The sequence below is a fragment of the Tripterygium wilfordii genome, chromosome 10 (assembly GCF_013401445.1).
Source record: "Tripterygium wilfordii isolate XIE 37 chromosome 10, ASM1340144v1, whole genome shotgun sequence".
Lineage (NCBI taxonomy): Eukaryota > Viridiplantae > Streptophyta > Magnoliopsida > Celastrales > Celastraceae > Tripterygium > Tripterygium wilfordii.
In genome coordinates, this window is record NC_052241.1 from 10881670 (window position 1) to 10905590 (window position 23921).

The 23921-nt window shown below is 37.8% G+C and overlaps 4 protein-coding genes across 5 annotated transcripts; 3 read left to right on the forward strand and 1 right to left on the reverse strand.

The window, feature by feature from the left end:
• Positions 1 to 343: 343 nt before the first annotated feature.
• Positions 344 to 2789, forward strand: LOC120007738. The gene is made up of 2 exons (XM_038858145.1): positions 344 to 956; positions 1042 to 2789. Exons 1-2 carry the CDS (start codon positions 698 to 700, stop codon positions 2592 to 2594), a joined length of 1812 nt encoding a protein of 603 aa, XP_038714073.1. The 5' UTR covers positions 344 to 697; the 3' UTR covers positions 2595 to 2789.
• LOC120007401 (extensin-like) lies at positions 2662 to 4845 on the forward strand. The gene is made up of 3 exons (XM_038857592.1): positions 2662 to 2738; positions 3372 to 3857; positions 4548 to 4845. Exons 1-3 carry the CDS (start codon positions 2662 to 2664, stop codon positions 4843 to 4845), a joined length of 861 nt encoding a protein of 286 aa, XP_038713520.1.
• LOC120007116 (coatomer subunit beta'-2-like) lies at positions 4611 to 17677 on the reverse strand. Of its 2 annotated transcripts, none has more exons than XM_038857300.1 (24): positions 17478 to 17677; positions 17076 to 17096; positions 16896 to 16957; positions 16671 to 16725; positions 15719 to 15755; positions 15264 to 15589; positions 15043 to 15174; positions 14787 to 14935; positions 14139 to 14207; positions 13483 to 13633; positions 13296 to 13361; positions 11396 to 11584; positions 10659 to 10799; positions 10486 to 10560; positions 10191 to 10367; positions 10008 to 10099; positions 9796 to 9912; positions 9133 to 9319; positions 8534 to 8730; positions 8357 to 8450; positions 7308 to 7414; positions 6835 to 6961; positions 5693 to 5831; positions 4611 to 5052 (listed from the first exon to the last, which is right to left on the reverse strand). In XM_038857300.1, the coding sequence occupies exons 1-24, from the start codon at positions 17478 to 17480 to the stop codon at positions 5033 to 5035; spliced, it is 2733 nt and encodes a 910-aa protein (XP_038713228.1). In that variant the 5' UTR covers positions 17481 to 17677; the 3' UTR covers positions 4611 to 5032. The 2 variants fall into 2 exon arrangements, with proteins under 2 accessions (XP_038713228.1, XP_038713227.1); XM_038857299.1 differs by having other exon boundaries at positions 5617 to 5831; positions 17478 to 17676.
• Positions 17678 to 17973: 296 nt separating this feature from the next.
• Positions 17974 to 23434, forward strand: LOC120007117 (putative methyltransferase At1g22800, mitochondrial). The gene is made up of 11 exons (XM_038857301.1): positions 17974 to 18205; positions 18320 to 18400; positions 18826 to 18904; positions 19063 to 19204; positions 19296 to 19365; positions 19908 to 19972; positions 20753 to 20831; positions 21935 to 22022; positions 22225 to 22289; positions 22396 to 22485; positions 22961 to 23434. Exons 1-11 carry the CDS (start codon positions 17999 to 18001, stop codon positions 23078 to 23080), a joined length of 1086 nt encoding a protein of 361 aa, XP_038713229.1. The 5' UTR covers positions 17974 to 17998; the 3' UTR covers positions 23081 to 23434.
• Positions 23435 to 23921: the final 487 nt, after the last annotated feature.

The window sequence follows — 23921 nt, forward strand, 5'->3', positions numbered from 1 at the left end:
CGACATATATTCCCAACTATGCACAACTTTCTAACTTGAAAGGGGTATAAGTCAATATGTTAGGAAACCAAGCTAAAACACATTAATATATATTGTCAGCTCTTGGCTACGGAAACATGGAGTTAATTAAGCTTAGAAAACGTGTTAATAATATGAGCGATGATAGTATTTTATTTATATACCACTCAATTAGGTTATACCAATCCGATATATAGAATATAGGATTCGACATAACAGGAAACAAAAAAATGACTACCTTTTACCATCAGTGCCACAAACTTCTGAACTAAAAAGGATAGAAACACAATAACAGCAGTAATTTTATATTAATTACACCCCTCACAGTCTGCAACAGGTAAGCTAACCAGAGCAAGCCTCAGACAATTTCAACCACCTAAAAAAAAAATCAAACAACTAGAGAAGGAAGCAATATCTGGCTTTTTGACTAAACATGGAAATATATTGTTGTAGAGCATGGAAGAGAGTAGCTTGATAGCAGCATATACATTTTTCTCTTTATATATTTTGTTTGTTTGTTTGTGTGTGTCAAAGGCAGGTTGGGGTGAAAGAGAAGTTGAAGGTGATTTCAAAGCATATAGATACCCGATTTTCTTGCTTGCACGACACATACTAAGGCCGGCGCCTTCTTGTTTGCAATTGCCTTGCACGATTTCATCCAAAAAGACAAAAGTAGGATATGATTCTTGCTTCATGCTTTGTTATCAGCTTTTGTATCTTTATATATTATCCTTGTAGTTGCCATTGCGTATGTCCAATCACTCCTCCTCCTTTGAATTACTCTGAAAGCAGCAAAGTGATAATGGGGAATACTGTTTCTGCCCTCACTTCATGTGCAAGGAAGCAAGCAAATGATGATGCTGATAAGGAAATCATGAAGGCTTTACCTATTGATACTTCATTCAAGCTTCCATCTCCGTTACCGACTTGGCCAAACGGTACTCATCTTCTCCTTTTGTTTGACCTTCAAATCTGCTTTGGTATTCCATCACCCATTGATTAGTTGTGGTTGTGCTTATGAAGGTGAAGGATTTGCAAGTGGAGCAATTGATTTGGGTGGAGGATTGCAAGTATGTCAAATTTCAACTTTCAACAAAATCTGGGTTTCCCATCAAGGAGGACCTGATGATTTGGGTGCTTCATTCTTTGAACCCTCTCAAATCCCACAAGGGTTTTCTATGCTAGGCAGTTATGGCCAACCCAACAACCAAAATCTTTTCGGGTGGGTTCTTGCAGGGAAGGATTATGCAAATGATGCTTCGAATGCAGCGTTGAAGAATCCGGTTGATTATACTCTTGTTTGGAACAGTGAGTCTCTGAATATCAAAAAAGATGGCAATGGCTATTTCTGGTTACCTGTGCCCCCTGATGGGTACAGAGCAGTTGGGCTAATTGTCACAAACTCCCCTCAGAAGCCTTCCTTGGACAAAGTCCGATGTGTTCGGACCGATCTCACCGATCAATGTCAGACTGATGCTTTGATATGGGGATCATCAAGTGATTCAACTGGAACCAATTTTTCCAGTCTTAGGCCTAGCAATAGAGGAACACAAGCTATGGGTGTCAACGTGGGCACATTTTCTTCACAAAACTCTTCATCGCTTACTTGTTTGAAGAATGTCAAGTCAAATCTCTCTCCCATGCCTAATAAATCCCAAATTCAGGCATTAATCCAGGCTTACTCACCATTGATAAACTTGCATCCTGAGGAACAATACCTTCCTTCTTCAGTGACATGGTATTTCACCAATGGAGCACTACTATACCACCAAGGAGAGGAGTCAAACCCTGTCAAAATTGAACCCACAGGCTCAAACCTTCCTCAAGGTGGTTCAAATGATGGCACATATTGGCTGGACCTTCCAGTTGATGGAAAAGCCAAGGAATTTGTCAAGAAAGGAAATTTGCAGAGCTGCCAAGTTTACTTACATGTAAAACCAATGCTAGGAGCAACCTTCACAGACTTAGCCATCTGGGTCTTCTACCCTTTCAATGGACCCGCAAAGGCTAAAGTTAAGTTCATTAACATTTCATTGGGGAAAATCGGCGAACACGTTGGGGACTGGGAGCATGTGACATTAAGGGTCAGCAATTTCAATGGGGAACTAAAGAGTATCTTCCTCTCTGAACACAGTGGAGGTACATGGGTCGATGCTTCGGAGCTTGAGTTTCAAAGTGGCAGCAATAAACCAGTGACCTATGCATCCTTACACGGACACGCCATGTATGCAAAGCCTGGCATGGTCTTGCAAGGCAGTGATGGGATTGGAATCAGAAATGACACAGCGAAGAGCAACATGGTCGTTGATACTGGATCAAACTACTCATTGGTTGCAGCTGAGTATCTGGGTTCTTCAGCAATTGTTGAGCCGCCATGGCTGAATTACTTGAGGAAATGGGGTCCAAAGATTGATTACGATCTTGCAGAGGAGATTAGGAAAATAGAGAAAGTGTTGCCAGGGAAACTGAAGACTGCTTTCAAGAACTTAATGAATAAATTGCCGAATGAAGTGTTGGGCGAAGAAGGGCCTACTGGTCCCAAAGTGAAGGCGAATTGGGTTGGAGACGAACTTTGAGACAATCTTCTCAATTCCACTATTGCTGCTAAGTAGTGGGCTTGCTTGTGCACCTGTGAATGTGATCATGAGATCCTGGGTTCCATTCCATGTGGTGAGGGATTATCATCATATGAACCTTGTTAAAAAGAGAAAAACTCAAAAGTATGGTAACTTATTTTTCGAATATATATAAAATTAGCATTTGTTTGATGATTGATCTCTAGAGAACAATAAACTTTTAATTTTAAATTTTAAGAGCTAAATAAGATGAGAGTAAGCTTGCATCATATGTTTCATAAGACCTAAATGCTATACACGCGAGAATCTACAATCAATGTAATTTCGAACAAGGTCATCAACAACTTACAAATATCACAGAGTGAATAATTGTTGAAACCTGACGTCGGTACAGTACCGGCCAAGGAAGCTGAGAAGATTTTAGTGAGAGAAAATAGAGTATTAGAGGATGTTTGATACCTCCAAAATCATATTCCTTTAATGTGACGGGACCTCTGTATTTATAGGCCACTCACTCACGTGACCCACTAATGGCACATGGATATTACGCTGGATGAGAGTCCTGTCCTATACTTGCTTGGTGAGGCCATGGGCTTGTTGCGTCAATTGCATGCTTGATTGGGCCTTGGGTCTATGAGAGAGCTTTCCAGGTGATGAGCCTATGTTGGGTCCACAATTGCCCATATCATGGGCCTGTTGGGCTTTCGTAGAGGCTGTGAGCCTGTAGAGTTGGCCTGAAGGTCGATTTTAGGGTCCTTCCAACTTCTGAAAGCCCAGGTCAAAACCCGCAGACTCCAAATGGCTCCAGAGGCCCAGCCCACCAAATCAGTATTTTGAAAGCCCGCCTATTACAATAGGTCCAAGTCCACCTAGTCCAAGTGTTGAAACTTTAGACGCCTCGTCGCCTCCTAGTCCAACTCTTCCCAGCCCCCCAAGCCCAAGTATTGAAAAGCCACCTAGTCTAACTGTTCCCAGCCCACCAAGTCCAAGAGTTAAAAGCCCACCTAGTCCAAGAGCTATTAGCCCACCAAGTCCAAGCGTTAAAACCCCACCACCTAGTCCAAATGCTCCAAGCAGTTCACCACCAGGTTCACCACGACCAACACAACCAAGCGGTCCAAGCCCACCCCATAACAGTAGTGCACTGGTGCTTCCTTTTCCTTCCCTCCCCGGGCTCCCTCCTCCTCATTGGGCTTGTTTGCTCTCGGATTTTGGGTTGCTCACTGTTTTGGTTACTAGAAACAAGTGTCTCTTGTTATTCATGTAAGCAGGGCACAAACGTTCGGAGAGAGCCTTTTTTAGTTATTAGTGTGGTCTCGATGGGTTTGGAATAATAAGTTTAGTTTTGTGTTGCAATTCTATGCTCTTCGCGCATGGGCCTATTATTGTCAGGAGTTTGATTATTTTTATAATTTTATGCCTAAATTAAGAACACTAGTTGTTTTCTTCAGGAATCATATCTACAATGAAGATCCAGGAATCGATTTGAAGAACCGAAATCAGACCCTATTTATAATAACAATATCAAACACCTGCTCAAGCTAACAATTTGAATTTAATACATACATACATACATATATATATATATATATATATTTTATTTTTTTTATAAAAAAAAGCATAAACCTAGACGCTAAATTCATACTAGAGAAGAATTTGAAGGGGTCATTACCGGCTCATTACAACATCAGAATACACAATACACTATATTTGCATGACAGAACTCAGTGAGCAACAACTAAAGCTACACCCTTAAAAACAATCTGTACCTAAACTCACTTCCCTACTGCATCTTCAGAATTGTAACCCTCCCACGGCATATAAGCCTACTAATATGTTTTTACCCAAATGAAGCATGTCCAAAAGTAAACCAACCCCTTGGACTACTACGAAAAACACTATCGGATTTCAAAGTACCCTATGAAGACTCGCTTTCGCTACAGCATCTCTCAGGAACCCAGGGTTTATTAGAGGAGAAGACATACTTCAAAGTCATACTACTGAAAATAAGTATCATAAAGTTCAGACCAACATTGTCATCCATTTCAATATGAGAAAAGAACGAGAATATAATTTGTGTTTGTGTAAACAATCTATGCAACAGACTATTTCAGTTCCCTTCCAAGCTGGAAAAATAAAAAGGAATAACCTACTTCCTGACAAGAAACCAGCTGAACTTCAAAATAGGAACAACACGCTCTATGCTTTTAGTGGCACAGAAAATCACTTTGCAGCCACAAGGTCATCTTAGGGTGGATATAAACTATGAAAAAATATTACCAAACACAAACAGTCCCACTGTTTGTCGGCAATGGTAATGCACTAGTGCTCTTCTAAATTCACACATAAGAATCTAATCAACTATCCACTTTATCTAGCACGTTCCTCTCACCTCAAGTAAAGGACTAATAGAGCTGGGACCAATCATCTTGAGGAACTTAGTGATGTGGAGCAAGCACTGCCAAGAAAAACCCAAAAGGTGAATAAGGTATTATGGAAAAACAACCCAAATTGAAAGCTATACAAAACCAATCATCTTGAGGAATGCATGCACCGAATCTCAAAGCATGAAGGAAAGTTAAATGAACGTTGCAAAATATTGAACGATTATTGCAGAGTTTGAACAGGCATAATAGAAAGTTCATAGCTATTTTGTGGTGGTGGTGGTTGTGATCTGACACTGTTTTACATCGTCATCTGAAAATGATTTAAGTTCCAACCATACAAATGATAGACACAATTGACAATTCACAGCTAAACATTCAAGTTAATTCAAGGACATCATAACACTAAATGAAACCATTCCAAGAACTTATATTAAAAGGACTTGCCCAGTCCTATAATTCTAAGAAAAGTTATAGCACATTATTTTAAAGGAACTTTTGTAGATAAGCCAAAACAATTTATGCTAACATGAAAATCAAAGACAAATGCACATGTACATCAACTCGTATCAGGAACTAGTAAAACTACTACTCAAAAAAGGAGTCAGAGGGATGGCACGTTAGAATCAATTAATCACCGGAGACAAAATTTTGATTTTCACAGTGCGCCAACCAATTGCTTTTAAGCTGACGGGGTTCCCGCATTATTCGTACCCCACTCTTCGTCAGCCTCGTTACCATTAACGAGGACAGCACCATCCGTAGAATCAACATCCACCACAACAGCCTCCTCTTGGCTCTCTTCTCCATTCTGCTCCTCAGCCTGCTGTTCTTCTTCATTCTGTTCTGTGTCCTGTGATGAAAACATAAAATAAACAATAAAGAAAGCAAAATCTAAAGACTGCCTCAAACACAGTTAAGAGTGTAAGTTATTTAATTTTTGAATAAAAAAAGAAATAATTCCACACTTCGTAAACTTCATAAGCATGCTATAAAGTAAAACCTAAACTACGCAACTGCCTCAAACACAATTACTATCTAAATTATTTTACCTTTGAATATTTGTTTCTTTTTTTTGGTATCTAGATAGTATTAACTATATCTTAGATAGTTAATAACATGTAATTAATAGAGGCGTAACTCTGATTGAATATAAAATCCAAAAAAATAGTCTCCCTATATGATCTTGAGTCTCTCCAGCACAACAAAATGATGAAAATTAAGTAGGCTATGTGGTGAACACGAGGGCGATTGAAAAAGGACGTGGATGAAAGTAAACACCTCAAATAACAGGAAAGTCAAATTATTGGATAGCCTCAATTTAGTGCCTTCACCATCTGAAGAAAATCAAGAAATAACACCTACCATTAGCTACAGTTACAGTTCAAACACATTGGCAGCTTATTGCCGTAGTAGTCAGCTTTGTAAGATGTAGAAACGCCAGTTAGAAAAGACTTCAAATGAATGTTTCAGCAATTCCAGAACATAGTTTTCATCCATTATTGACAGTAGCCTTACAGTTTCTTGACATCTTGATGTATGCTAGTTTTCACCTGTTTCACTTATTTCTTCTTCTATTTCCTCTTCCTTGTAAAGTTTTAGCGGCAACACCTTTTGCCCCACAATATAGTTATGTTCCATTGAGTAAAAAAATGTCGACCCTGAATTATCCACCGTTAACTAAAAATCCTTGTTCACCAGAACTAGAAGAAAAATGCAAATTCACTGCGCTTAAACAATATCAAATTGTAGTTTGTACAGCTGTAATGAACTATGCTAGCCATTCGGAATTGAGGTATATCCCATTTCCCCATATAACCAAGGAAAAAAAAAATCATATTGGAACTTATACACACCTCATGATCATATTCTCCATTTTCAATAGGTTCCTCTTCCATCTGCATATTTCTGAAAGCCTCCACAAGGGTCATGTGAGATTTATCAATGTGATTTATGTAGTCCTCTGCAGGCGGATACACATCTCTGCAAAGTAATTTTAGAGAGAAATAATAAGCAAGAATCTACCATTGACTCACCCTCATACAGTGACATTCAAATTTATTGATGCAGCTGTTGGTCATAGAGTCATATTGCCAAATCTGAGATAGGTCTCATAATCATACAACTTTCCACTGACAAGACAAAGACAGGCAACTGAAATTTTAAGTAAAAAGACAAATCACCTGCGACATTGCTATCTAATTGAAGCAATAAGGAATCCACAAATAAATACAGACAGATTCAAAGCTATTGTACTAAGGATGAAAATAGTGAGTGTGTATCGAAGTGAAATACGCAGATGTGAATGTGAAGAGATCCATATTAATACCTCGTCTCTGCAACTCTAGATTCAACAGAGAGAGCAACTGGCCAATCTTCAAACAAATTTGGATACTCCTCAGGATCAGCCAATGATTCAGCAGCTTTTAGATTGATCTGTAAATTATGGACAATCAGATAAAAAGAATCACAGCATAAAACTTAAATAGGATTAAAGTAACCTGATACAGATAGAAAAGCCATAAGAAAATGATATTTTTCTAATTGAAAAGGATTTCCTAGAGTTAAATCAGAGCTTAAGGAAAATAGATAAGTTAATCTTTAAATTTTGAACATATAATGACATGGAAAAGAATATATCTAGTGTCATCTAGCTTTTAATTGGCTCATCCAGAGTAGCAGGAACCATTGCTCAAGGAATGAAACTATTACTCAACGGAGAAGGGCTTTTACATTAACTCCCATAGTTTAGTATGAATAAGGTCCTTTTCCTACATCTAGACTCTTCTCTTGGGTGAAAATATATTTCTTCTCCACATCCAGTATTTTGAGAACACGACACATATATTGAAGAGCAAAACTCCAGAGAAGGTTCTTCCTTATTTTCTCTCGAGCATGGCTTGTCCATTAATAATAAGAGGACTCTATGAATTTGAACATGCGACCTCTAGGTTACACCCCTACACTCTACCACTGGACCACATCTTTCGATATGTAGCCTAGATATCGAAAGAATTGTTTTGTGATATCTTTGGCGTGTTTGGATACGTAGCCTAGATATCAAAAGGATTGTTTTATGGCATGGTGTCGCATTGTGTGATATGACAAACACAACTTACAATATTTAAAATTTTCCAATACAACAAGGCGTCACACACAATCCTCAATTTTGGACATATGTGTATTGTATAATAGTGATATCTATGGTTTCTTGGGAGAAAATCTGAACCCATGCGGACCCCCCACACATGAATGATAAAAAACCAATGACATCAATACATGTAGGTATATATTCCCAGATCCATAACCCAAGCTTGAAAGGGGGAAAAAACAGAAACAAGCTAATGAATATAGAAAAGGGAAAAAAAAAAAAGTAACCTTATTGAGGTCTTTTCTCCAGATTGCCACAATCTCTGAAACCTTGGTTGGAAGATAAGACCGTGCCATTAAAGCAGCCTCCGGTATCCGATTACTGAAAAACAAATACTTTAATATCGAAAAGTATAATTGCACTGAATTTGTGTTCTTAGGTGTCAAGAAATAGAAAATGATTACCTTTCCACCAACAACTGAAGGCACTCTTCCAATTTCCCCAACATGAACAAGCAAAGGAATGCAACATTGTTCTTTCCTTGTTCTTTTGCAGTGGATGCAAGTTTTGATATCCCTTCAGCATCCCCTAAAGAAGAATAGAGCAGCAATAAACCACTCAAGTCCATTGCATGTTTCAGACATTCCTCAGCCATTTCCAGCTGCAGCATCAATTTTCACAAGATATTAGAAAAGTGAACTGAAAAAAGTCAAGAACGACGTCAATTACCAAGGATAAGTATCAGCTAAGAAAGAAGAACAGGTATCAGCAAAAGCACGACTTTGGCAACATACACAACTACAAGAAATTGTCAACAACTTGAATTGAAAAGCCAAACTGCACATCAGTAAAGCACAACTTTTATATTTTGCCGAGTTTTACAAATTCTTGCTTCAGGCAAAAAAACATGGTCATTGGAGTAGGGGAGGAAGGGGATGGGATATTTACGGGCAAAAGCTATTTTAAGGCGTTAACTGTTAAGAAGTAAATATGAAGGGAATGGTGAAACCAATTCCCCTGGAGAGATGAAGATGAATAAATAAAATTTGAGGCAACACAACACCTTTCCGGTGGACATAGCTAATTCTCCCAACTGCCTCCACTTAGACTCACTCTGCACTTCGGTGGCAATTTCCTGTGCAACCTCTAGTCTACCAAGCTGTATGGCTAGCTCGAATCTGTAATCAGGATCTGTAGCAACTGCGAGAGCTTCCTCAATCATACCACGTGATTCCAAGAAACGAGCCACACTAACAATAAAACCAAATCATTTACTGAAACCCAAGAAACATCTCATGCCTAAAATAAAACATAAAAGAAATCCAAAATCACAAATAATTCACTATAAAAGACAATGCTGCTTGAAGGAACAAATAAAGTGAGGCAAACAACTTTTACAATAGCAAGCATGTTAATAACATATACATCAGATAAAGGAGGTCATTATCGAAAAAATCTACAACAAAACAAGAAAAGAATGTTCTTCTCATTAAGCAAGGCTCTTCAATATTTTTTAAAAGACAATCAATTATGTCTAATAGCATGCAGTTCAAACTTCCAATCACTTCATACTACATTGCAATCGAACACTTCGACAAGTATGTTGTACTACCCTAGATCCTTCTACTACAAAGACATGCAGTAAATTCCCATACCATTCCTTCCAAAAGATCATTGGTAGCATTACATTTCACTTATTCTATCAATTCTGGGAGCTTATATGTACCTATTATGATGCTCTTTGGGAATAGAAGGTAAAAGCTCATTGGCCCTCTCCAGGTCTCCACGCATCACAAGAGTCTTGTACTCGATTAAACTAAGAAGTAAAGTGTATCCCATGACGCTGCATGATAATAGAAGAAGACAGAAAAATTAATGATATATTGAGATAACTACATCTTTCTACTAACAAAACAGCTAGTAAAAACGTGTACTTACTTAAACTCTTTGTCTATCAGATACACCCTACTTTGACTGGCAAGATACCCCAACAGGTACATAGGGCGGTCCAAATGATACATTGTCGTAACCTGAAAAAATCACATTTGTACTCCAGAAAGAACTAAAAACTACAAAATAAGGACGGTAGCTAGATATGTGAAACATTGAAACTACATATACCTCGCCGCCCACACAGTAATTAAGTCTCCAGGAGGAATTGTTGTAAATGAAACAATCCCCAACCCAAATGCCAGTCCTGGCACGCTCATTGGTTTCATGGAGAAGCTCAAATGCATCCTCAACACCTTCTTCGTCCACTGGTCTTCCACTATCTAAATGGGAGGAAACTATGTTCCGCTGCAACAGTAAATAGAAATTCAATGATCCAAGCAGGACAAAAACGTAAAATTCAAAACATTTCAGTCAAAATATTAGCATACTTCGAGAAATGAAGATTATCGATAAGGAACCTCACATTGTACTTCAGAATGTAGAATGATGTATCACTAGCAATTGCCACAAGATCCCCACTATCAGCCCAGTATACATTCTGTTCCCAAAGTATAAAGTCAACCTTCTATGGAAAGCAAAAACTGAATACAAAATAATCGTGACTGATAAATCTCTTATGAGAATGACGTTTCTTACTTTCACAGTCACATCAATTCGCCGGATCAACCTGCAATCAGCCCAATCATAAAAGCAAATGAAATCATTTGAGCACATTGCCAATAATGTTCCTCCATATATCCGCTCAGCTGAAAATGTTGGACGGACACTCTTCTTTTCCTGAAATGCATCAACTCCATCACATTTCAGTATGTTGCCAAAAAAGAATGGTCAATACATCTATATAACAGTCACAATATGACTACAGAGAATGCCAGGATACAAAAGTTCCCAAAATATTAAGAAGGTGATGACCATGCAAAGTTGAATGATATATAATTTAAGGGACACCAAGATAAGACAAATTAACATAGGAGACTAACACTAGAAAATCAAAATGGTTATGAATAATAGCCCCAAAGACCACTGCTGGATTCACTGGAGCCATATCATCTGATGGGCTGTAAAAGAATTCTGAGCATTAATGATTGAAGGCTTTAGCACACCCATCTAAGGCTACTGGCGAAGCACTACACTATACAAGGAACAATCCAATATAGTTGTTGTCTTCATATTTACATCATAACATGCTTGTGATTTGGAAAAATCTTTACATCCAACTTGTATAGTGATATTGTAATTAATTTCTTACATTTGGTTTTGTGTAAGATCCAACTTTAGAATTTGACCTGTCACTTAAAAGTGCTGACAAGAATTTAGGTGAATGCAGTCTGTCTTCATATGAAAATAGATAACACATAAAATAAGGTAGAAACCTGGAAATTTTTACTGAAAATCTTAATCCTTGAGGAACTTTCTCTAACAGCATATTCTCCATCTGAAGACCAAACAAATTCCAATGCCGAACCAAAGGACCGATTTCTCCATGCCAAAGCAGTATATATGATGTACTCACCATCTCCACATACGACAACAAACCTCCCATTTGGGTTGTGCTTTAAGCTCTGGAAGCAAAACAGTAGACGTTGAACCAGTATTAGTTGTAGCAGTAGCAACAATACAAACTGTTATGGTAAGGACAATATTACAATAATACTAATACTATCAGATAATATGAGATGAATTAAATATGTAAATAAATACAGGAGCTATGAGCCAACCACAAAGCAGAAATGGTTGAATGCATACTTCATGAGAAATGAATTGGCAGATGCTAGGTATAATCTTCATTCACATGTTAATGTAGAAGTTGTTAATCTAGATGACTAAGCTGATTTTTTTAATCAAGCACATGCTAATGTAATAGTCCACCTAGAAAACAAGACCTCTATGACCATCCAGTGAATTCATCTAGCATTACTTTTCATATTATTTGGATTCTAGTACAACTATATTCCAGAGGTTCCACTCTGATGTAGAACATAAATTTCAATTCCTAGGTCTGAAATTGGAACAGTCTTGAACTTCTAAATTGAACAAGATTACTCTGAATCTCTCATGTTCGGTCAGATAAGCTCGCATTTCCCAATCAACCTCTCACCGAGTGTGTATCAATCTCCCACCAACTGTGTAAGGAATCTCTTTTATTGCAACTTTAGATAAAAACTCTTTACTAGGCAAGCAAGCCTTTAAATAGAGGTTTACAACCATTGGTTTAAGGAAACTTTCGGATTTCTAAACTGACTGACCTAGACAAACATAATGATCTAAAAAACGACATAGAAGCACGCGGACTAATTAAAAGGGAAACATTTTCGACAAATGATTCCTTGACTCTTAAAAAACTTAAAAAATAAATAATAATAAAATTAATCTAATGGCTTCATGCATCACACTCAAGCACAAAAAATACCCTATAATGTGGACTCAGGAAAGTTAAGGAGAACTTCAATAACAGGAATCACTCCTTAAAAATTCATAGTAATCATGTTCATGGTCAGCCATCAATCACATTCAATTCGACCATTTCATGCCAAAGTCACTTTCAGCCATGGAGGGAAAAAAATCTAGAATATGGAAAGAAAATAAGCAAGCAGCAGGTAAGAGGCAACCAACATAAGCAAACTGATAGACATGCGGCTGATAAAGAGGGTAACACTTGTAGGTCCTATTATGTATTTTGTCATTCTATTATTTTCTGTAATTGGAGTTAAAAGGGGTGGAGAGAGGAAGGGAATTAAGTTTTGTGTAGTTGGAAATATTGCGAGGTTATTGGCTCCTCGAAAGCCACTGGGAGGCTACTGGTTCCTCGAAAACCAGATTATCATTGTCTTGTTCAACCCTCTGCAATTTTAGTTCTATTCCATATATATCTTTCAATCTATCTCTATTTCATCTCAGTGTGTTCTTATCCTGAACTCGACAAATCTTGTCTAATAGGCCATCTCTGTCAAGGAGACAATGCCAGTTGGACATACTCTTACTATTCCCTTTAGAAAAAGCTCATCTAGTCAGACTATAATATCAGAGGAAATAACAAGCCTCAGACAGAAATACCTTTTAAAAATAAAGGCTATCTAGCTTACAACTGACAAGTTATACTTAGAGTTTACTTGATGCGTGATTTCCAAAAGGGGTATCTTATAGATTTCCATGGGGATATCTGAACTGGCCCAATACATACAAATAAACTGGAGTCATCTGGCCCAACACATACAAATAAACCCGAGTCATGACACAGAAACCTGAAATGAGGCCAGAAGATTTCCAACTCACTTGCGGGTAAAGATCACAGGTTCCCAGTTCCTTTACGGCCAAGGGCAATCTTTCCCCATCAGCAATCTAATAAGTAAAATAAATTATAAGTCAGTGTCAACTGCAGGGGAAGAGAAGGGAAAAGGGTAAAAAAGTGTAAAAAGTAAGCGTCAAATGAAATGCAAAAGTTTGTGTGATTTAGGCAAACCTCATAATCTGTGCCCACACTCTTGATGTTAACGGTTTGAATTTCATTATGCTTAGCCCATATTATCTTCCCACTGTTATCCATGCTAGCAACAGGTACTTCACGCCCAATTTTGATCATTATTGTTCCTTCATCATAACCAATCACAATCCTGTACAGAGGGACCTTATTGTAATCATGCTATTAATCATAGCAAAAAAAATGAAGACTTAGTAAAAGAATTTGAAGCAATATTCCACGAAGGGTAAAAAAACCTAATTCTTTTGTCCATAGGCCATCATACTAAGAAATAAAAAAAACAAAGATACTTAAGTTTGGAATGAATGGGGAAGGAGAATATTAGCGGACTGAAACCAGTTTTGACTAAAGATAAAATAACCTACTGCAAATATTAGAGGATTAAGGCTCAGAGCCTTTGATTGATTTAATTAGAAACTTAGCTGGATTACAGTGCACAAAGATTTGTGCCACCTCATTCCTCTTACTGACATGTGACCAATAATATTATCACATGAGAATATGAGATGCTTAAAAATATAATAAGGGTCACGAGACCAGCTAAACATGTTGCTAGATCAAATTCAAACAACTCCAAATTCACAAAATGAATGACAGTAGAAGTAGCTACCCAGGAGAATGAAAATGAAGAAACATACCGGCGAGAACCTCTCATGCATCCAATGGCCCAAACTCTTTCAAGACCATAATTCAATGTGTTCTCAAGCCTGCCAGTCAATAAAATGTAATTAACAATCTTAAAAAGAAAGAGCACGGTGGAGGGGCTCGAATACCTCAATGAATCAACTTTAGAAATTAAAAAGAAAATAAAATTTAATAATGTTCAAATCAGATATTTGCACCCCAAAAGAGAGAGCAATATCAGAAAAATACAAACTGGGACAAGTCATTGGTATATAAATTCCAACATTTTGTACCAGTACCTGGAATCCCCAGCAAAATTTACATCATCTTAAATTACTTGATGTAACACTTAAACTGTCTAGGACATTAAAGAAATTTAACAATTTGAACTACATTCACCACGGTCATAAGTGATGCTGCATCTAAATTTAAATCTTGATGTTCCTGGCTCAAGTAACTGGTTAATTTGCGGACATTTACAACCTGAGTCAAATTCTGATGATAGCAACGAAGAGTTGAACCAGACTGGCCCTATTGGATTAAAAATACATTGGAAACACATAATCCATCAAGTAATCAATCTAAAGACCATGTGAACCACAGGGGTCCCACGTAGTCTACAAAGGTACTTAAAATAAAAACAAATTGTAAGCGTACATTACCTGTATGTAGTTGCATGCCATATGCGAACTGTCCCATCCTCAGAACCTGTCATTATTATAGGAAGTTCAGGATGAAAACATACTGCAGATACATTGTGTGTATGACCTTCAAGTGTCTGGACACAACTTTTCGTTTGATAGTCCCACACCTGCTCATTTAACATATGTCCAGTAAATCTTTTGAATAAGAAATAATAACACTCAAAATGAGCGGATATTTGCATTCCCTAACAGAAAAGAATAATTGCAGTTGCACCTTGGCAGTGTGATCATCAGAACCAGTAATCAGGTATGGTTTATCACCACCGGTAAAGTAATCAACACAATTTACCCCTTTCTGATGGGCATCCAAAGTAAAATTTGGGTCGGGCGAGCCCATATTCCATATCTGAGATGAAAACAAAGCAATCAGCATGATGTGATGAAATGAGGCAAGAAATGCACCGCATAAGTAACAAAGGTAAATATCTCCGGTACCTTTATGGTGCGATCAAGAGAAGCACTCGCGAAAGTATTGGTGTCTTTCGGGTTAAACGTGACTTGCATCACATAATGCGAATGTCCCTCAAATATTTGAGAACAGGCCCAACCCTTTTCCCAGTCCCAAAGTTTTATTAGCATATCATCAGATGATGACAGCACATAGGGAAGGGTAGGATGCACAGCCACACACCTAATGTAATCTGTATGTGCCTCAAATACTTTGATCTTATCCATCGTATTGTAGTTGTATACACGAATAAACATATCATCAGCTCCGGCAACAACCCATTGCTTGCGTGCAATGAACTTGGCTGACCTAACTGCAAGTGCATAAACTAGATCAGAAGACAGTATTGACAAATAATCTATAAAAAAGCAAGAGGAAAGGTGTACATATCATGCATGTGTGTTTTAGTATGTATGTAGATAGGTGTGTGCATATGTTGTACCTGGTAAATCGGTGACCTCAAAAGTCTGTGCCATGGTCTGGATAAAGAAAAGGAAATTTGGGTTAGCAGAACATCCTTAAAATTGTCCAAAGACCAAGAAACCCAAGTAACTGCAATAAAAAGGGGTTGGGGAGGGGTTGGAAATTTGGAATTCACCATTTCGCACTGTGTTGATATAGGAATATATAATAAAGTTTTTCGGGGCATGCTTCTACTATTTGTGGTTGCTATGAGACTTTGAAGAGGAGAATTCTTGGAATATAGTGCCCAAGACTTTGTTGGGATCCTCATTTATAGTCTGCTCCAAGAGTGTATAAGTTTTCCTCTAAACTATCGTAGGAATTACCTTTGGGGGCTTGTGCTACTACTGAAACACATAAGAAGAAGGCCTTGGAAACAATAAGCAACCCTCCCAAGAAAGAAAAGTCAATTATGCATTTCTCCAAGCACACATTTGTTTTATTTTTTATAATTCAAATGCAAAAAACAACCTCCAACTTCATACATATTTGACAACCTAAAGTTATATTGTTCCCTGCTTGTAACGTATTTCTCCAATAATCAGCCTTCCTAAAAGTGATAACTCAAAATATACAATAGAGATCGTCAAACAGATAAGTAAACAACAGTTGTGCACAAGGCACCAGCTGTGGGCGGGGTCGGAGACATGCAGGATGTACGTAAACCATAGCTCCACATAATATGTGTCAGGGTTGGGAACATGTAGGATATACGCAGACCTTACCTCCTGAATTTTTCATTAATGCCATAGATCAAATCTTTGAAACAACTCAAATAACTACAACATTGTTAAGAACAGTCGCTACTGTTAGGAAGCCCGGTAGAGTCCAAGGTTCAAGCAGGTATGGTTACCATTGAAGTTACACATTTTTAGCCAACACAGAATTACTTAAAATTCCATAAATAATACTCATATTTTTATAATTCATACCTGCGACTGGTAATTCCAGATGCATACAGTTCCCGAATACAGACTTGCCAGAATCCTGCCGTCACGGATATAGTAGTCAAATGTCAGCGAATCAGACAATGCAGAAAACTATGTTATAAGGTCCCAACCTCTAATCAGGATTTCAAATTTTCCCCTTTGAGAAGCATTTAATCAGAATTTCATTTAAAAATTCATTCAAACTGTAGATGAGTTCCGTAAAATTACCATGGTTCTGTCGGATGTAGATCCACAGACTTCACTCTCTCCGACCGTTGAGCAAGTTTCCTCTGTCCAAAATTCACATAAAGGGTTCTTAGTTTTCAAACAAATCCATAAATCACCTGTTGTTAAATATAACAAGATGTAGTCCAAATTCAAACCAAATAGCTGAAACGAATAGCAAACCTTGATTTCGAGTCTCAGAGGCTGTTAACAAGTGACAAAAAACAAAGAAATTATTATCAGTCCCAATTGGTAAAATCGAAATCGTACATCAATCGAAAACCTCAAACACCATATAGTTAACTAGTTACTGAGAAAAACGAAGGAAACGACAATTCAGAATTTCAAGACAAACGATCATTTCATCCCCCAAATGTTTCTCCGCAACAAAATTCCCCACAAACAGTCCCGCATTCGAATAAAAACATTGAGAAAGATTCAGCTGACGGCAGGTATTCACATATACCAAATAAAACACGAGATCTAGCCTCTATGATACCGTTTTGCAGCTACTTAAATGTAAACAAAATATCATTCTCCCAACTTGAAACCAATAAGAACGGTATCGATAGATCACGGACTCACCATTTTCGCTAATTACAGACTTCTAAGAACAAGGTACGATCGAGATCCCAATTCGCTAGCCCCAGAGATTCAGGTGATCTAGCTTAGAGAAACAACGAGGGGGTTTTGGTGTTGTGTTATGTATTGACGAGAACTGTGCAAATCGGCAGGACTTGGACTCGTCAGAACTTTGGATCGGTTGACGGATCTGGATGGTGTGTTGTAACCGACGGGAGAGATTTGACAGATAGATAGTCTGATCAGATAGTGACGTGGCGATCTCGCTGGCATCAAACCAGTGACGTGCCTGACATGCTGGAATCGTGGATCCATGGCCTTTTGTTCTTTTTGGAGCGTCAGGCCTCCAAAACGGCAGCAAACAGGCCTTGCCTCCATGGGCTATTGGGCTTGTTCTTGCTTTCTAGCATCTCGGATCCATGAGCTTGTGCTTTTTTAGTTCCATTCCTCCATGGGCCTGTGCTTGCTTCAAAAACAAGGTCCTACTTCTTAAAGCCGAAAATTAAAAGAATTGAAAGAAACAGATGGGAGGGCTCTTACGGTTTCAGAGAAGCATTTCACTGCTTTGGAGAAGAAGAATCCGAGCTAGAGAACCGTCTGCTTTGGTCTCCTCCACTTCGTTCTCTACTCACTACAACAATGAAGAGGAATATGATTTTCAAAGCAATAGCACTGCTGCTGGTTCTTCTTCCAGGGTTCAAATCTTCGACCGCGAACTCAAGCGCAAACAAGTGAGTCGAGTCTGAATTTCCAGTTTTGAACTACAAGTTAAAATTCCTCTCATCAGATTGTTTGTCTGGAATGATTTTTGCTTCTTTTGTTTTATGTTTTCTTTTGTGATGCAGCGTGATCGAGCTGCGTGGTTGATGCGACCGAATGATTCTCTGGTGGATGCTGTTACTGAAAATTTATTGGATCGGTTGGAGGTATGGTGTTGTATTATTAGTATAAAGGGTAGATGCTCTTTATCGATTAGTATGTAAGAATTGTAAGACTTCGTAGGCTCAAAATATAGTGAAGTGCCTGCGATTTAACAAAGACATCACTTTCCTTTAGAGAATTCTCTGTTTCCGGTGGATTCCAGTTTTTAAGAGTTAGTACTCTCTTGTCCTTTACACCTTCCATTGCGTCAGCATGCCTCCACTATGATTTTCAATAAGTAATTTCTGCAGTAAGCCTAAATACATACCTAAAAGTGGTCATTGCACTACAGGGTATTTACATGAGATATCTTTCTTGATTTATGAATTATGATGTATGAAGAAGAGGAGACTTCTGTGTCCGTTAAATACTATAATGCATATGTCTGGGGTCAGAATTGTTAGTTCATTACTTCATTTTCCTTTTGCAGGACTGTAAGAAAGCTTTTCCAACAGCTTTATGTTTAGGGGGTTCTCTGGAACCTGTCAGACGCTTGTTACGTGGTCGTGGTGAGAATTTTTCCCTATGATGTATGTAATTCCCCGTAGTTGTATCATGTATGTATATTTTTTGCATATGATTTCATGCCAAGTTGGATTGTTATGAGTCTTAAATGCGTAAGAGGTAACACTTTACTTATAATTAAGATTTCTAACTTTTATTTCAGGTTCCATTGAGAAGCTTATCATGATGGATACTTCATATGAGATGGTAAAATTGTGTAAAGATGCTCAACAAGATTCTCCAAATGGAAATATGGAGACATCTTTTGTGGTGGGTGATGAAGAGTTTTTGCCAATGAAAGAAAGGTGTGCTTGCAGATTCAATTAATTTGATTCATTTGAAGTGAATCATTGTCATGAGAGTTCATCCTCATTGATTGTTGTTGTGGATTTGAAGTTCGCTAGATCTGGTAATTAGTTGCATGGGGCTTCATTGGACAAATGATCTTCCTGGGGCCATGATACAGGTACGTCCTCTATGGTGGTTATAGTTTTCGACTATTAATGTGTCTAAGTCCTTTTTAGTATCCAACTCAGCTTTGAGACTGGATGGGGTACTGCGCCAACAAATGCGTATATAAATTAGTAAATATTCCTATCAGCAAAGAGGAAAAAGAAGAAGAGAGAAGCCATAGATAGATAAATTGTGCCAGGCAAGAGAGTGTCAAATGTTTTGTTTGTGTGTGTGTGGGTATTCCAACTACAAGTTGAGATGGCCTGAAAGTCGAAGGTGTAGTCCTTTATTTTGTGCTGATTTGTAGTTGTTTGGTTTTGCTAAAATATGTATATGGTGATCTTGACCTATTAATTATTATGCTGTCATTTCTACATTGTGCTATACATACTTTAATGTGCCAAGGATTTGCATACTTATTTACTCCACCATCATTAGTATTTGATTGCTGTCTTTACCAAGATTATGGTATTGTTGTTTATCGAATTATCTGTTGCAAAAATGTTGATACAGAAGTGCCGTGAGAAATGCTAACTGTATTTGTTTTTATGACAGTGTAAATTAGCTTTGAAGCCAGATGGGTTATTTTTGGCAGCTATTCTTGGCGGAGATACCTTGAAGTACTCCATTTCTGTCTACTTTTCTTTGTTCTTCTTCTTCCGCTTTTTTGTTCATTGTTCATTTTTATATACAAAATTTTTTTACCAGTGTGCTAGGATTTCATTTAACTCCCTCGCATGATTTTTTTCTCTCTCCACTTTCACCACCTTGTAGCTTGTCACTATGTCGCCTTGAGTTTTACTCTGTGATGAAAATCTTATAAGCTTAAGCAGAATTTCATTGAGATTCCCTGAACCTAGAAAAAAAAAGCATTCTATGTCACATTTTTCTAAAACCATAAAGGCTCCATTCCTTGAACATTGTAAGGGAAGGGTAAAAGTTTTCAATAAAGTGACAATGGACTTTTACATCTTACCCACAGATTTTTTCTTTTCCTGGCGAGTTGGTGAAAAGGAAGCTCAAATGAGCTCTAATAGTGTTCTAAAGCATATTAAATGAGCTCTAATGCTTCCCAAGCGTTCTGTTGTTTTCTCAGGCTTTCTGTATTCTTTCTTGTACCTTTTTCCGTTCAGTTCACCTTCCTGGGGGCCCTGAATAAATTCCTTTTGATTCAAAAAAAAAAAAGAAAAGTAGGATCATATCATTGAAACATCTGACTTTCAAATCCAATTTCTGGTAAATTTAATCGCCTCATGTCTCACAAGAAAAGCTCAGGGCATAAGTGATACGTTGTGAATAATGGGTGTGAAGTGAGAATGAGTAGCATGGGGAGTTAAGAGTGGTCTAGTAAATCAGGAATTTGTTTACTAATATTTCTAATATTTTGTCGTTGTGTGTAGGGAACTGAGAATTGCTTGCACTGTGGCTCAAATGGAACGCGAAGGAGGTATTAGTCCACGAGTATCACCTTTGGCACAAGTAGGTCAAGCGTTGCTTGCTCTCCTTAATTTGTTAAAGTTGAAAGTCTTACTTTCATGTCTTTATAATATAATATTGTGAGATAAACATAATATTTTCACATGCATTCTTTATTTTCTTAAAAGAAGGGATCATTTTCGCACCCTAAGTTGTGCATCAAATACAATTATCTATTTTGGTCCTATCATTGGGCTTTTTTTGAAGGTTATCTGAAGCAATTAGCTATTCTCTTCAATTTTCCAGAACTTTTACCATTTACATGTTAGAATGATGCCAAAAGATGACTATGTTCCTCATTTTACTAGAAACCCCTTCTCTGTAGTAGCATTCTCATCTGAGTAAGATGTAATAAGGTAAGATAACACAAAATGAGTTGGGTTTTTTGCGTATGCCTCTCTAAAACTCGGTTATCAAGTAGTTGCTTGATAGGGGAGTGTGGGAGGACATGTTATATGTCCGTGTTGAAGTTCTGATTTCTTTATAACGTACCTCCACTATCCGGTTATCTCTCCCTTTGCTTTAGTTAATTTAAGCTATACTGTCCTAGATGGCTTAAATGTACAGTATTTTAGCATCACTAAGGATCCACTTCCCTCTGATGGCTTTTTGAGGACCGCATATGAAGTTTGAATGTTGAAGCTGAGGTTGAACCATTCTTTCCTTATGTTTCATTATTTTATTGTTGATGATAACTGCTATTCTTGTTTTATTAGGGAAAAAAAAAAGCGATGAAAATAAGGCTGAAAAATAATCGTATCTTTAATTTCCCTAACCTTTTTGGCGTGTACCAAATGGAGGTTATGAACTAGATGGAAAGATCTGTGCTAAATACTATTTGAGTATGCTGAGATGGTAGGCGCTATTGCGAGCCTATTAAAAAAGGTTGGTATTAAAGGATAATGAGAATATCTCTACACAGGGATGAGATACTTGAAAACACAGCTTGCTGATTGCAGTATTGGGTAGGAGGTTGCACATGAAGAATACTTATTACTCTGATGTGTCTTTACAGTGTCCCAGAACTTGTATGATTCTTTTCTTTTTCATTTGGCTTCGCCCAACGAGAATTCCTCATTGCCTGGTCCTATTTAAATTCTTTCCAGGTTAGAGATGCAGGCAATCTTTTGACCAGGGCAGGCTTCACTCTTCCTGGGGTTGATGTTGATGAATACACAGTCAAATATAAAAATGGTAAGCCTGCCTCTGATCCTAGTTTCTGATCCCAGTTTTGGCTGTGATGCTTAAGGATTAGAATGTCTGTTGTTCCTTTGCTTCAACTAATATGCTGTCAAAGGGTATGTTATAATAATGTGAGTGCATTTACATGGGGATTGCTTTATCCATCATTTATTCACTAGTTCCTTACTTCTTTTTCAACCGATGTAAAGTGTAGCTTTGGAGCTGATAGAGCATCTACGTGCAATGGGCGAAACTAATGCCCTAATGCAAAGGAGCAATGTAAGACACTACTTTTTCTCATTTTCAAAATCTCTGTGGCCAAGAATATTGCCTGGTACATATCATCACTTATAGAAAACTTTGATGTGTTGATCAATCAAATTAGATCCTTAGGAGAGAAACAGCCCTTGCGACTGCAGCAGTATATGATTCGATGTTCGCAGCTGAAGATGGCACCATCCCTGCGACCTTTCAGGTGAGCATCGTAAATTATTTTTCTCAAGATGGTTGTTGGTGAGGGTATCAGCCTTTCCTCATTATTTTATGAAGTTGGGCAATGTCATAAGGAGATATTCTACTTTAGGCTGAGATAATTTGACTTAAGATGATGATGATATCTCTTTCTCCATCTCTTCCTTGCACACACTCACTAATGTCATAAAGGTAATCAAGGAGCTTTAACTTTTTTGGAAAGGTGGGAGTTAATTTCTGTTACATCGATACATATGGTTACTACTGAGTTGTTTTTGTATTGGTTTTTGCTGAGCTTACTGCACCCTTTTAAGTCAATAATAGTGTTTATGTGTTGCTTGCAAGTGATAATAGTGTTTACTATAGTATTGATCTTCTCCAGGGAAAAAAGAATCCATTATATTATAATATTGATCTTCTACAGGAAAAAATAATGTCCTACAAATTTGTATCTCGGTGCACTGACGCGGGCTTTGTAGGTTATTTACATGACAGGTTGGAAAGAACATGCATCTCAGCAGAAGGCCAAAATGAGGGGATCTGCCACCGCCTCCTTCAATGATATTCAGAAACAATTTGGCAATGACAGTTGTAGCTGATGATGCCATTTCCTTCAAGGGCATCGAGGAGCAATTTATAAGTTGATATCACTGTACTGTATCCTTCCAGTGCATCGGGGGAGCAATTTGAATCCGGATGGCTCTCTATTCCGTATGTGCAATAATTGATTGAAAGCATGAGTGCCAATACAATGCTTCGCAATGAACAATAAAGGGTCGGGGGTGTGGGTGGGTGAAGTGGTTCAATGTGTGTTTGCCACTTTGCATGTTATATGATACAATTGAATTTTGACATTTCTTAATTTATAATTTGTCTTCCTGACTTGAAAGCCCTATTTGACTGTTGCAAACTGATGAAAGCATTAAATATTTATTGAAGAAGACGATTCTACATATTTGTTGATGGGCTTATATACACTCCTTTGTGCTCCTGACCGAACAGGAAGACACTCCTGTTATTTCCTCTTCCCTTCTTAATCCAAATATCTGAATCAACATTGAGGGAGTGTTCTTTTAGTCTTCTTGTGTTTTAGCAAATGCAAATTATATTCAATGCATTAGACACTATGCTTGCTCCCCTTTATCACCGACGCCATGAAAGCCACTGCCGCTGCAAATGATTAAGTCATTAGTCCAGTCACGATTAACCAAATATGAACTTCTAATCAAGATAAGACAATCTTGGCACCTGAAAGACACCATTGCAGCGAGCGAGTCACAAGATTCCTTTCAATGAATTGAAATTGGGTACTTGGTTGGGAGAGTACAAAGGCCTGCACCCACCATTGCTATACGGTCACATGTGAATTGCTTAATGGGTGGACTCTTCTGCCAAATGGGCTACTATGGGCCTTGGCCATTAGCATTCCCACTTCATTCT